The sequence below is a fragment of the Emericellopsis cladophorae genome (genome assembly GCF_022114955.1).
Source record: "Emericellopsis cladophorae strain MUM 19.33 chromosome Unknown NODE_10_length_638493_cov_120_236322, whole genome shotgun sequence".
NCBI classification, from domain to species: Eukaryota; Fungi; Ascomycota; class Sordariomycetes; order Hypocreales; family Bionectriaceae; genus Emericellopsis; species Emericellopsis cladophorae.
The window spans coordinates 59,914-73,238 of NW_026250935.1; the positions used below are offsets into that span (position 1 = coordinate 59,914).

At 55.6% G+C, this 13,325-nt stretch overlaps 9 protein-coding genes across 9 annotated transcripts; 5 read left to right on the top strand and 4 right to left on the bottom strand.

Annotated features, from left to right (window-relative positions):
- Positions 1-488: 488 nt before the first annotated feature.
- J7T54_002021 (uncharacterized protein) lies at positions 489-1,503 on the bottom strand (the record flags this gene model as incomplete). The annotated part of the gene is made up of 2 exons (XM_051504615.1): positions 489-1,206; positions 1,373-1,503. The coding sequence occupies 2 exons, from the start codon at positions 1,501-1,503 to the stop codon at positions 489-491; spliced, it is 849 nt and encodes a 282-aa protein (XP_051363718.1).
- Positions 1,504-1,998: 495 nt separating this feature from the next.
- J7T54_002022 (zinc finger protein RTS2) lies at positions 1,999-3,006 on the top strand (the record flags this gene model as incomplete). The annotated part of the gene is made up of 1 exon (XM_051504616.1): positions 1,999-3,006. One exon carries the CDS (start codon positions 1,999-2,001, stop codon positions 3,004-3,006), a length of 1,008 nt encoding a protein of 335 aa, XP_051363719.1.
- A 198-nt stretch (positions 3,007-3,204) lies between these two features.
- On the bottom strand, positions 3,205-3,693 carry J7T54_002023 (transcription elongation factor SPT4; the record flags this gene model as incomplete). Its single annotated transcript, XM_051504617.1, has 3 exons — positions 3,205-3,238; positions 3,294-3,547; positions 3,613-3,693. The coding sequence occupies 3 exons, from the start codon at positions 3,691-3,693 to the stop codon at positions 3,205-3,207; spliced, it is 369 nt and encodes a 122-aa protein (XP_051363720.1).
- A 254-nt stretch (positions 3,694-3,947) lies between these two features.
- J7T54_002024 (uncharacterized protein) lies at positions 3,948-4,364 on the top strand (the record flags this gene model as incomplete). The annotated part of the gene is made up of 1 exon (XM_051504621.1): positions 3,948-4,364. One exon carries the CDS (start codon positions 3,948-3,950, stop codon positions 4,362-4,364), a length of 417 nt encoding a protein of 138 aa, XP_051363721.1.
- A 185-nt stretch (positions 4,365-4,549) lies between these two features.
- J7T54_002025 (Serine/threonine-protein phosphatase T-like protein) lies at positions 4,550-6,261 on the bottom strand (the record flags this gene model as incomplete). The annotated part of the gene is made up of 6 exons (XM_051504622.1): positions 4,550-4,588; positions 4,640-4,748; positions 4,846-5,172; positions 5,222-5,901; positions 5,963-6,043; positions 6,121-6,261. 6 exons carry the CDS (start codon positions 6,259-6,261, stop codon positions 4,550-4,552), a joined length of 1,377 nt encoding a protein of 458 aa, XP_051363722.1.
- Positions 6,262-6,766: 505 nt separating this feature from the next.
- Positions 6,767-8,113, top strand: J7T54_002026 (uncharacterized protein; the record flags this gene model as incomplete). The annotated part of the gene is made up of 1 exon (XM_051504623.1): positions 6,767-8,113. One exon carries the CDS (start codon positions 6,767-6,769, stop codon positions 8,111-8,113), a length of 1,347 nt encoding a protein of 448 aa, XP_051363723.1.
- Positions 8,114-8,395: 282 nt separating this feature from the next.
- J7T54_002027 (uncharacterized protein) lies at positions 8,396-10,525 on the top strand (the record flags this gene model as incomplete). Its single annotated transcript, XM_051504624.1, has 1 exon — positions 8,396-10,525. The coding sequence occupies one exon, from the start codon at positions 8,396-8,398 to the stop codon at positions 10,523-10,525; it is 2,130 nt and encodes a 709-aa protein (XP_051363724.1).
- A 141-nt stretch (positions 10,526-10,666) lies between these two features.
- Positions 10,667-11,609, bottom strand: J7T54_002028 (uncharacterized protein; the record flags this gene model as incomplete). The annotated part of the gene is made up of 2 exons (XM_051504625.1): positions 10,667-11,380; positions 11,430-11,609. The coding sequence occupies 2 exons, from the start codon at positions 11,607-11,609 to the stop codon at positions 10,667-10,669; spliced, it is 894 nt and encodes a 297-aa protein (XP_051363725.1).
- An 887-nt stretch (positions 11,610-12,496) lies between these two features.
- J7T54_002029 (uncharacterized protein) lies at positions 12,497-13,066 on the top strand (the record flags this gene model as incomplete). Its single annotated transcript, XM_051504626.1, has 1 exon — positions 12,497-13,066. The coding sequence occupies one exon, from the start codon at positions 12,497-12,499 to the stop codon at positions 13,064-13,066; it is 570 nt and encodes a 189-aa protein (XP_051363726.1).
- Positions 13,067-13,325: the final 259 nt, after the last annotated feature.

Below are 13,325 nucleotides of genomic sequence, written 5' to 3' on the forward strand. Positions count from 1 at the left end.
GAGCGAGCCGGGAATGCTTTTTTTATTTTATTTTTTTTAACGCTATCACGAACATGCAAGGAGTTTAGGATTTTACTTGGGAAGCATCATGGGCAATGCATACGGGGCCCAGGAGTTTGAATAGGCGAAATCCGTAATCAGGAGTTTTATCACGACATTCTCAGATCTATGGATGAATACTACGTCACGGTCTGTTGGAGACAAAATTTTGACACGGAAATATGTGATTGAATGCCAGATACATCTATCTGACTGCGACACTTGCGACAAATGATGTAATATCTTGTCCATATAACTCGAAACTTTTTCTCGAACTGTTTAAGACCACCGCAACTAATTAGTGACTACGGAATAGTCGCATTTAACATCCGTGATAGTAGTGGCCAATTGTTGACATTCCACAATTTGATACTTGTGCATGGGAAAGGCTATGGCAAGTATTTGCTAAGTTACCCGGCTTAACACATGTTTGCACACTATATACCACCCTACACCAGCGACGGCTTCTTCTTGATGCCCAGCATCGCTGAATGATCCTTCTTCTTCTTAACAACCCTTTTGAAGGTTGGCGCCGTTGCTGCTGCACCTTCAACCGGCGTCTTCACAACAGCCGCCGGCGCAGGTGGTGGAGGCATCAGCGCCTCATCCGACCCAGGTATGGGCGCGCTGCTAGATGATGCATCACTTGTCGCCTCAAGATGCTCGGGCACTTCATCAATCTCCACCTGTGCCCTGCGTGCCGCGAATGCTGCCTTGGCCGCGGCCTCGTCCTCTGCCTCCAGACGCTCCCTCTCCTCATCCTCTGCTCTGACAATCGTATCGGCAAAGTCCATCCCCTCCTTCTCTGATCGGTGTATGCGTGCATTGCGCTGGCGGATCTCGTCCAACGCATCGGCCGCCGCCATCTCACGCTTCGCATCTTCGTTCTTGGCCTCCAGCTCCGCCATGGCATTCTTCTCTTCGTCGCCCGCCTCCTCGGCCTCCTCGCGCGCCAGGCGGTCTAGGCGCTCGTCTGTGGACTCTTCCTCCGCCTCGCGGTTGCGCCATGGTTCATGGTTCCGCACGGCGCCCTTCACCATGGTGTAGTCGTGTATCTTGGGGTCGGTGCGGAAGATGATCTCGGCGGAGCAGCGGGTGCAACGAATGTAGAACCGGAAGATCTGGATCCCGAGATACTTCTCGTCGGGGGGCGTTTCCTTCCTCGAGCTGCGACGTGTTAGCAAACCGTCACCATCTTCGTTGTCGTCGTTGATCAGATCAGGCACCTACTTGAATTTTCTTCCTTTGTATATGTACTCTCCACATGAAGTGCACCGCCTAGAGTCGATTAGCCATGCTTGTCGCGCGTCTTCGAGAGAATGAGACAGCCTACATTGCGAACGGCGCCATCAAGCGCACAGTCTGTACCTTGGGGCCTGACTGCTTGGGCCCGCGACGACGACCCAGAGCCGCTGGGTCGAAGTCGGGAGGATAGTACTTTTGTAGTACTTTTCGCTCAGACATGTCGGCGGAGTCGGGTGTGTGTCGCGATCAGGGGAGACAGGGAGGAGGACGCGCTCGACTGTCGAGCTTGGTAGACCAAGCGAAACTAGGGCCCAGAAATTAAGGACGCGGTATACGCGCTTATTTACTTGCGTGTGAGTGCCAGAGGGGCTGGCGATGGGCGTTGGCGTTGAAGGCTTGGTTTAGACGATAGAGGTGAAGCAGGTCATGCGTGAGGTACAAAATCCATAGAGGCGCGGAACGGCTCCGTCCACTGCTAAGATAAGCCCCGCGAAATGCAAGCCCGCTCCCCTGCAGCCGCGGATCTGTATGGAAAGTTTGTCGGCCTACAGTCTCTCTGATCGCTCCCACTCGACCTAATTATTCATCCATCGCTGTTCTGATACAACCCTTCTCTGAACTCGAGGCCATATCCAAGCTCCCCAAGGATTCCGCGAAAGACACGACCCTCATCACGACCAATCAACTGCACGACATCCGCGATCCACCGCCATCATGCCCAAGGCTGAGGTTGGCTCGACCAAACACCTGAGCAACAAGCTCAAGTCAAAGGGCCTGCAGCGCCTCCGATGGTACTGCCAGGTGTGCGAGAAGCAATGCCGCGATGCGAACGGCTTCAAGATGCACACGCAGTCCGAGTCGCACGTGCGGCAGATGCTCGTCGTCGGCGAGGATCCGCGCAAGTTCATCAACGACTTCAGCAACCAGTTCCAGCGCGACTTCCTGACGCTTCTACGGACGGGCCACGGCGAAAAGGAGGTGCAGATCAACAGGTTCTACCAGGAATACATTGCGAACAAGGAGCACGTGCACATGAACTCGACAAAGTGGCCGAGCTTGACCGAGTTTGCGAAACATCTGGGTAGAGAGGGCATCTGTCGCGTGGAGGAGAATGAAAAGGGCATCCACATTGCCTGGATCGACAACTCACCCGAAGCGCTACGCAGACGAAACGCGCTCAAGAGGAAGGAGGCGGAGGATCAGGGCAATGAGGAAGTCGAGCAGCGCATGATTCGCGAGCAGATCAAGAGGGCGCAGGCCAATGCACGACACGACAAGGAGGAGGAGCGCGATGCTGCCGAGCGCGAGCTGAAGAGACAGGAGGGCGAGAAGATTACACTCTCCTTTGGTGGCGGCGCAAAGTCGACCCCCAAAGCCGAGTCCAGCAACCCCACAGTCGAAGAACGCACGCCAGAAGCATCCGGCCAGATTTCGCCCCCGAAAGAACAGAAACAACCACAGCAAGAAGAGGACAGGGCGCCTGCTCAACCTGCAGGGTTCGGCGGAGTGTCGTTGAAACTGGGAGGGAAGCCACAGACTAAGAATGTGTTTGCGCAAGCAAAGAAGAATGCTCTGTCCGGGGGCAAGAAGGGCGGTTTCATCGACCAGCCCAAGAAGATGAGCGAGGCAGAGCGGATAATGAAGGAGGAGATGGAACGGAAACGCTCAAGAGGGTCCGGGGGGTTCAGCATGCCTGTGCCCAAGAAGCAAAAGTCATCATAGGAGGGTATTCTCATGCGCAGGCGTTAAAGACAATCTGGCTTCACACTGGGATACAAGGGTCGGAATAGAGCGTTCATCCAGATACCATTCGTTGCTCAGCTGTTGTACTCAAGTGATGATTTAAATAAAAAGAGTTCTTTCCCAGCCCCGTCCAACGCCTGTCGCCGTGATACTGTACAGTCGGTACTCTTCTTCATTTTACTGATCAATCTCCGCCTCACTGCCGTCTCGTCTGCTCACTGTTAGCATGCCTCTTCATCTGGTGTCTTGGGGTTGGATGCACTCACGGGATGTACGGTATCCTATACTCCTCTTCCAGGGTACTCCTCACTTCGTCCGGCAACTGCCCGCTGACCTTGATGGCATACATGCCGGCGACGTACTTGTCCAGCCGCTGCCACTTGGCGACCCAGCTTTTTGTGGGATCCGCGAGCGTGATCACACCCTCGAAGACCTGCGATGTGCAGCTCTCAATCTGGTCCTGCGAGCCCTGGAGACGGAGAAACTCCTCGCAGTTGGGGCAACCGCCATCTCGGAAGCGCTGGATGTACACTGTTAGAAAAACCGAGCTTTCAAGGTTGGTTGGTCGAGGGCATCATGGCGTACCGCGTAGGTCTGCACAATGGAGCATACCATGCAGGCGCGCAGGTAGCGTTGCTGGCCGGGAGCGACAAATGCTGACGCCATGTTGGCTCCTTGTGATGGGAATGATGCCTTTGAGGACAGGTATTCCTGGTGAGCCAAGATTTGGTGTCGTGGTGAGTGTGAAATAGACGTTGGTGAGGCGCGGTGAGCCTTTGTTCGCTCAAGGTCAAGGTTATGCATTTATGCGAGTCCTCGCTGCGTTTCGAAACTTTCACCTTCGCTTCCCTCACCCACAGCCTCTACTGAGTTGCCTCCATCCAGCTCGACCCGTTCTGCGACGAATTAAACCTTTCAGTATGACGCAACAAGGGGAAGTGTCCTTCTCCAAGGCCGGCCTGGAAAAGTCACATGAGATCCTGACGTGCACCGTCAAGAATGCGCCTTGGTCGTATGCCCACATGGAGCTTGTTACCGAGTCGACAGAGCCACTAGAGCTTGACGATCTGCAGGTCAAGTCATACTGCACCGCGGCCTTGCGTCAGTCTTTCGGTCTCTCCGGTCAGGCGATGCCCGTGGACATCTTGAAGACAAGCGGATCACAGTGTTGGGTCAGAGTGCCACGCGAGGACTTGAGCACCTTCACGGCAGCCATCACCGCATGGGCAGGTCTCGTCGAGAACGGGCAGAGACGCGTGCTCCGACTCAAACAGGCGTCCGACTGGCTAGGCACCATGGTGGGCAACGATGGCCAGGAACGTCTATGGAAATCATGAGAGTTGCCACCGACACGGAATTCAAATAAAAAACCCAAGGTCCTGTCCAGCCCTTGATCTAACGATTTTACGATCTACACGGGGTATCTGCGCGCTTATATTTGCAAACTCCTCCGATATACCGTGTCCTGACGCCTGACCATGCGTTATGCGAGTTCTGCCTACGAGCACATCCTCCAAGTCTACTACATAAGCGACGAGAGAAGAGAATTCTGGGCGTATGCCTGGGTTCTGGTCAGTGTTGGACACGATTTTCTGCAGCAAAGGGAGCTTACCATGGGCTTGATGTCCGGATGCGGCACAGCGTCGAATTGCTCGTATTTGAGCTTGTAGTCGGGGCCAATGTTGATGTAAGCACCCCTGTTCTCCGTCGAGTCGCAGTACCTGGGCGCCGAGAAGACTGACACGATTAGCAGTCGCCTCCCATGTGGCGTGTATGGACATACCAGTAATACAACGACCGCTGTGCTGTACCTCATACCCGTCCATGCGCACTTCGTGACTGCGGATGACTGCCTCCAACCCGTTCTTCTCGCAGAACTTGGCTGTGATGTCGGGACCGAACTGCATGCCGACACCTCGCTTGCTGGGCCCGCGGCCCTTTGCCTCTTGCGGATCTGTCCAGAGCATCTCCATCATCAGACCGGACTGTCCAGGCTGGCGCTGGTTGTGTCGGTTGAGCTTGCGAATGTCGTCTAATGTAACATTGTCGTCGGAGAAAAGGCCGCCGTGGAGGACGAGGTACTTTTTGCCGATAAGGGTAGCCAGAGGCAAGGCGGAGAAACTTTCCGAGAAGAGCTTGAATGTCCTGTACTTGTTAGCGGTGTCATGGGGCCGCACAGATAGACTTTGCGTACCTCTCGTTGTACTTGGCCTTGCACTCGCCCTCGAAACCGTACACCCTGTTCATGTCGTCTGTTTCGTGGTTGCCGCGGTTCAGGAAGAAGCCGTGCGGGCGAAGCCACTTGTACGCGTACAACAGCAGGGCGATTTCCGTTGACCATGAGCCACGGTCCACAAAGTCACCGTTGAACAGGTACCAATGCTTGTCGCTCGGGTTTCCGTTGCGTCGGAACAACTCCATCAGATCAAAGTATTGGCCGTGTGTGTCGCCACAGACGGTCAGCTCGACACCCGAGGGGATCTTCATCTCGACCATGGTCGCTTCCTCGTAGACAATCTGTTTGACGGCGAGGATGATCTGGTATACGTATTTGCGATGCAATTTCTTGCCCTGCTTGAAGCGCTCGGTCATGTCATCAATGAATTCCTGCGTCATCTCCTTGCCCAGACGGGCGCCGTCGTAGCTCTCGTCAACAACCATGTTGTCCAGATCCAGGCCCTCAGCCGCCGAGGGCTGGTCGCCGACCTCAATGGCGGCGAAGAAGGCCAGCTGGCGCACAATCTTCTTGCATTCTTCCAATTTGAGTCGGGCGTCAGTGCTTTGGGGGTTGAGCTCGACGCATCGTTTGAAGTCAGCTACGGCTTCCTTTGGTTTCAGAATCGCAGCGCGGGCAAGACCTCGTCGAAAATGCGCCTTCAGGCTGTCAGCACTCGAACCATGTGTGGTTGGCGTTCTCGGTACTCTGGCAACGCACCTTGAGCATGTTGGGGTCGAGCTCTATCGCCTTGGTGGCGTCCGCGATGGCGTAGCCAAAGGCTTCGGATTTGATGTGTGCCTTGCAGTTTTGGTCAGTTCCAAGGCCCGTCACAAGACAGCTGGATGGCTAAGCAGCCGACCCATGGGTGTACCAACCTGCGCTCGATTTGAGTAAAAGGTAGGCTGTGAATCGTCGAGCTCGATGGCCTGTGTGTACAAGTCGATAGCGGCCGGCCAGTCGCCCGCCGCGAAAGCCTTGTTGCCCTCATTCTTGAGGTCGACGGCTGTTTTTGCCATGATCGACTGCAGCGTCGCGCGTCAGTTCGTTCAAGAGGAGGGGTCGTGTGTCGTCTTGTCGGTGGCGGAGAGATGCTGTGGGCAAAATTGGTGGTAGCGTAGATTAGGGACGTCGGATCTATAACAACCGCAGTAGTGCGAGCCGAATGCACGGGTAGAGAAAGGAAGATGCGAGTCGTGGCGGTAGGAGAACAACAGATACCAGGTATCGAATCTTGGATCGGAGTTTTATCGAAGAATGGCGGGGTGCTCACAAGTTCCCTCGGGTCGAGTGAGCGACCTGGAGCGTGCGCTGTGCCTGCCTGGCGGCAGCGACATGCCGGAGGTGGCGCGTGCACCCCGTGCCCCGTTTGATGCATATCCGCTTGACGTTCCCAGTATCAGCCTTCGGTGATCAGGCAAGCTGCTCATCATCATCATCAGCAGTCAACGGTGTTCATTACATCGACACTGCTCGCCACAGACTTGAGGCCATTGCGGCCGCCAGGAGAGATAACAGTTCACAATGGACCAAACGCAGCAGCCCTCAGATGCGCTCGTGCGTAAAAGATCCGCTGAGATGGCCCTCATGCCGCCTCCACCCCAAGCGAAGAAAATCAAGCGGCCCAAAAAGGTGCTGGACGAGGACTCATACACAGAGGCACTATCGCATATCATCGCCAGAGACTATTTTCCCGGACTTTTGGAAACAGAGACAAAGCAGGAATACTTGGACGCCTTGGACTCAAAGGATCAGGCATGGATATCAAGCGCAGGAAGGAGGTTGGAGCAAGTTCTGACTCCAGGTCGGGGCACGGGCACATTGCCGACCTTTCCACGGCGTGGACTTGATGAGGGCCGCACGCCCACGACATTCGTGGGGGACACGCCAGCTTCCGAGGCCACCGCACCATTGTCGAGCGCACGCCCTCGCCTGGACATGCAGATGAGCCTGTCCAAATTCCAGCAAACATATACGAGCGAGGACAATGAGAGTTTCTACAAACTCATTGACAAGCAAAACCAAAAACGAGCCGATAAATACGCCTGGCTCTGGCGAGGCAACAAGTTGCCCTCCAAGCAAATGATCAAGCAAAAAGAGGTTCAAGATCGGTTGGCTTCAGAGGGACGCCTGCTGGATGATGGGTACAGGAAGCGGGATCGGCTGGCTATCAAGGATAACGATGACCGGCCCGCTCGCCCAGACAGCTGGCTCGCGGCGCCACGGAACAACTTTATGTTTGTACCAGATGGCGTTGAGACGAGGGCTGGTGCAGCTACAGCAGAGGAAGGTTCTTCATCTCGTGGGAGGTCGAGTAGCCTCATTGTTCGCGAGAACACGCGGATGCCAGTGCCACATGTGCCCGAGCGACCGCCATCGCCATCCGCCTCGTCTATCAGAGACGCTGTGGCTGGACGACCGCGGGCCCGGGATCAGGACTCAAGCGTGGCTGGCGGAGAGACGCCTAGAGTCAATGGCTATGCCTTTGTCGACGACGAGGACGATGGGCCAGAGGCTGCAACACCCGCACCTGTGATCAATCTTGGGCCGGGAGATACTAACAATCCCTTCAAGGTACAAGACCTTGGAAAGAGAGAGTCCCTTCGAGACCGCATGGTTGAGCGTATCTCGAATTCCAAGAAATCAGCCTCCCGCAATGGCCTGACGGGCCGAGTGGACAGCACACCGGTTCCCAAGTTTCCCAGCAGCCCGAGCGTCAAGGGAAACCTCACCCCAGCTGCGCAACGATTATGGAGCAGGATCGGGACGCCCAGTGGGAGGTCATCAGGTGGCTCGTTTGGGCAGTCGACACCGATGAAGCCCAGAGGCTCATTGCTCCGCAGTGTCTCTCGGGCATCTCAACGCGAGTGATCTTGGGCCCAGCATGGAATAAGGAGCGGAGTTTTGGGTTACATTCATACGAGCAGATAGACATGATACCCTGATTCATTATGATATGACACACATCCCGAGATGCCACACAAATTCACTACGTACGAGCGGGATCCGGATTTCGGCGTTGTTCCTCGCGACGTCGAAAAAACGACCAAGACCCACACGGCATGCGCCATCCATGAACTTGCATCATAGACACCGACCCAGACAGGTCACGACCTACATGCGCGCCCCCGAGCAGGAGGAAAGCTACCCCTCATGAGGTTCGTCGACGTTGCCATCGACCTTGCGGCCGTTCTCAGGGCGTCACGCTCTGTAGCGTCCAAGCACATCGCCCTCCGATCACGACAGCTCGACAGGTACACCCGCAGCTCGAGCGCAGCACAGGCGTTGCGGAACAAGGCTGTCGGGGGCTTCCAGCAGTCATTGCAACAAGAAGGACAAGATGAGACCCGCGACGCGAGTGGCGTGACGATTGATGGCGGCGTGCGGCAGGACGCGGATACGAAAACGCAAGACTGGCAAGCGGACGCCACGCCAACCGACGCCTCGAGTGAGCCATCTGCGTACGCCCAAGCGAGCAAGAGAGCGGCCGAGATCAGGGACACCCAGCAGGCGGTCAACACCCCTAATGGCGTCGACGTGAACATTTTCCACACCAATCGAGGCTCGCAGGTGCTCGATTCGTTGCGCAAGCAAGGCGCTGCTGGACCACGCATGAACCGACCTTCGAAACCGAGTGAGGGACCCCCAAAGGAACACCCTCTGAGATACTGGAAGCCTGCGCCGCCGCTTGAGGAGCACTTGGAACCTGAAGAATCAACGACTGCTGCCAGTGCAAATGCATCCCCGACCCCTGCACCAGCGCACGCGAAGGAAACAGAGAGCCAACCCATTGTGCAACCGATAGAATCAGTTACAAAAGATGCCGACGCAAACAAAAGTACGCATCCAGACGTTGACCCGGTGGTTCAGTTGAAAGCCAAGAATGCGGACGAAGAGATCATCGATCTGGCCAAGGACCTCACCGGCGCCAGCTCTGCAGCTACACCTTCCTACCAGCTCCGGGAATCAAAAGTCCCCTCGAGTCGTCTGAGCCGTATGTGGAACTATGGCGGCCTCGCCACGGGCATGCTGGGTGGCGCCATCACCGAAAGCGTGAGCAGGGCGTTTGGCGGTGGCGGGTCAGGCTCCGTGCTCCTCAGCGGGAACAACATGGAGCGGCTGGTGGCCAAGCTGTCGCGCATGCGAGGTGCTGCCCTGAAGCTCGGGCAGATTATGAGCTTTCAAGATTCCAAGATGCTGCCCGCCCCTCTGCAGGAAGTTCTCCAGCGTGTGCAGGACAGGGCCGACTACATGCCTGCATGGCAACGAGACAAGGTCTTGACCGCCAATCTGGGTGCCGACTGGAGGGAACTGTTCAGTGAGTTCGACGAGAAGCCCATGGCGGCGGCTTCGATTGGTCAGGTGCACAAGGGCGTGCTGAAGAAGAATGGGAAAAAGGTTGCCGTCAAGATCCAGTTCCCCGGCGTCGCCGACTCCATCAACTCGGATCTCGACAACTTGGGGATCCTGCTCAACGCCACAACGCTGCTGCCCAAGGGCCTCTACCTAAACAAAACCATTGACAATGCTCGAGTCGAGCTGGGGTGGGAGTGTGACTATGAGCGCGAGGCTGCGTGTGCTCAGCGCTACAAGAAGCTTCTGAGCAACGACGACGATGTCTTCCTCGTTCCGGACGTGTACCCAGAGGCATCGGGCAAGCAGGTCCTCACTATGGATTTCATGGAGGGCGTCACAGTGACCCGCGTCAAGACGTTTACCCAGCAGCAGCGAGATTGGATCGGATCGTCCATCATGCGCCTCTGCCTGCGCGAGATCACCGAGTTCAAGTTCATGCAGACCGACCCCAACTGGACCAACTTTCTGTACAATGCCGACCTCGACCGGCTGGTCCTCCTGGACTTTGGCGCCTCGCGCGAGTACCCTGAAGAGTTCGTCGCGGAGTACGTCCAGCTCCTCGCGGCGGCCGCGCGCTCGGACAAGGCGACCGTCAAGGCTCTCTCAGAGAGCCTGGGCTACCTTACCGGCCACGAAAGTAAGGCCATGCTCGACGCGCACACGCAATCCATCCTGACTTTGGCCGAGCCGTTCCTCGACACCGCGCCCGAGGTGTACGATTTCCAAGACCAGACCATCACCGAGCGCGTCAAGGCCCTGATTCCCGTCATGCTCCGCGAGCGCTTGGCTCCGCCGCCAGAGGAGACGTACAGTCTCCACAGGAAGCTCAGTGGAGCTTTCTTGCTCTGCTCCCGCATGGGCAGCAAAGTTCCCGCGCGAGAGATGTTTGCAAACGCCGTGGCCAAGTCAGGCTACGTGAAGAACTAGCAAGCCTACTACTGTATTAGTCTCATATGTACCAACACATGTGTACAGCACTAGATAGGGGAAAGGATAGATGGCGCCAGCCCCTGTATGTTCATGATTCATTATTACTACACCATGGTACTCCAGCACCTTGGTCGCTCATCACCCACGACGCTGCATAAAGTCCAGCTCCTTCTTTTCCTTGCCGGCGACCTTCTTCCTCTTGCGCTCAATAGCCTTGTCGACCTGACCCTTGCTCATGCCCTCGAAGCGCTTGGTCAGCACCTGTTTCTTCTGCTCGCTCTTCTTCAAGTAGAAGGGCGTCTTGCCCTGCGCCACGAGATCCTTCTCCCGTTTCCGGTGCTCAACCAGCAATTGCTCTTCTTCCTGTTTCTTCTTTCGCGCCTTGCGTCTCGACTCCATTGACATAATCTGCCGCTTCAGATCCTCCTTCTCGTCTGGATCCTTTGTTTTCTTGAGCTGCACCTTGAGATCCGCGAGCTCGGAATCGCGGTACTCGTCTAGAAAGGCGTACGCCTTGGCAGCCTTTGCTTCATCCATGCGCCCAGAGGACATGGTGTCAAAGCGCGGATCGCGTGCTGGGGCGCGCTTGTTCTCGGTGATGATCTCTCGGAACCGGGAGACGGGTCGCTTCGAGGTCTGCTCCTGCGGGGCATGCTTTGAGGATCGCTTTAGGTCTTTGGCAGACTTGAACGTCGGTCTTTTGTGCTCTGCGGGTCGCTGGTCTTCGTCCTCGTTGTCGCTATTCCCTTTCTTTGATCGTCCTGCGGACGGTTGTGAGGCTTGAGCGCGGGCCAGGGCTCCGAATGAAATGGACGCAAGACTCGCTCCTGGTTCGGGTTCGTCTTCCTCAGACTTTTGTAAAATTAGATATTATCGCCAAGAATCCTTCGAAAGAACTGACCTCTGAGCCAGACTCCGAGTTCCGTTGCGCAGCAGTAGCATTCTCGTCGGCGTCGCTCTCTGACGATTCAGGTCCATCGCTCTGAGCTTCTTCCTGCGCCTCAGGCACCAATTCTTCCTCGCGCCGGAGTCGCACGCGTCTTTCGATGCCTATAGACTGTGCTTTGCGCTTCGGCGGCATGATCGATGTGAATTTTCTGTGGAAATGTGTCGGTGATTGGGAGCTGTCAAAGTGACGGATGGCGGTGCGTGGTCCATCATTTTCCGGGCGGGAACTTTTTGGGTGCGATAAGGGCTTATCGGCCAGACCCACCCGTTTACTTTTCATGTGAGCGACTCAGACTCATCTTGAGCCTCAGATCTCTCAAGGCATTTTCAGCCACGAATAACAGTACAAAGTCTGGTACTCTCCAAGATTCACACTGATGAATCTCTTAAAAAGTTGCTATTTCCTATGTCGTCGACATAGTCACAATTACCCCGGATCAGCAGGCCAGATCTTCTACTCTACCAACAACATTACGCCCAAAGCGCAGGTCACTCTTCAGGAGTCTACGAAAAGCAATTACTACTCCAGAAAGCCCATTCGAAACCCTTCAAACAGTGTCAAATCACAAGGTGTAACCCACAAAACTAAGGAACCGGCACAGTGCATCAAGATGCCGATACCTGGCTTGCATCTCCTTGGGGACTCTCACGTCCCTCAGGCGCCTCAACAGGGGTACGTGTCCCTCACCATGTACATACATTCGACTTACGCCTTCTAGATCCGGAGCTACAAAAGAGATCAAATCCAAGGAGCCAAGACCCCAAAACGCAAAATCCAAAAAGGACTTGAAGCCCTGGCAAGTCCGCGCACAAACAAAGACACAGCGGAAAGCAGTCCTGTACGTGACACTAGTCTCATGGATCCAGGGGATATCTGCTTACATTTCAGACAGGCCTCCAGACGAGAAAGTATACCCAAGTGCCTCCTCGGGGGGGATTCCTGAACCAAACGCCGCCTATCTGCAGCAGTCACTCTGCGCTCCCACGAGGCTCGCAGCGCCGAGACGAATCCTCGTCGTAATGGACCTAAACGGCACTCTACTATATCGCCCACAGAAGACAAGGCCCTCGCACTTTGTCGCGCGTCCCCATGCTGCCAACTTCCTCAAGTACTGTCTGGCTACATTCCACGTCGCCATCTGGTCCTCGGCACGCCCTGAGAACGTGGGCAAGATGGTGGCCAAGTTGCTCACCCCGGAACAGGTCAAGCAATGTCTCGTCATCTGGGCGCGCGACCGCTTCGGCCTGTCTCACGAAGACTACAACTCCAAAGTGCAGGTCTACAAAAGACTCAACACTGTATGGCAAGACGAGCGGGTCGCAACGGCGCACCCTGACGCGGCCAACGGCGGTAAATGGGATCAGTCGAACACGGTGCTCGTAGATGATTCTTTAGAAAAGGGCAGGAGTGAGCCCTTCAACATCCTTGCTCTGCCGGAATTTTCAGGTCTGGCCAACGAGAAGGCTGAAGTGCTGCCGCAGGTCCACGATTACCTGAACGAGCTGTGCTGGCAGGCAGACATTAGTAGCTACATGCGCGCCACGCGTTTCGCGGTGGACGCCAAGTACAAACTACCATCACAAACATGATGAGGAAGGCAACAGGTGGACGGAGACAACTAAAGGCGCGTCCAGATCATCACGTGTACAATCATTAAGGCATATAGCACGGGGAGGCGGGAAGCAGATGAAACATGTATATTTCATCCTACTTCGTTAGGAGCAGATCTCTGCATTCCACGACATACGAAAATTAGGGAGTGCGTGCGACGTGTCGTCGTGCGAGATCCTCGTACGACGCGTCCTCATAACCCACATGCTTTTCCTTCATGTTAATTCGTTGCAAACA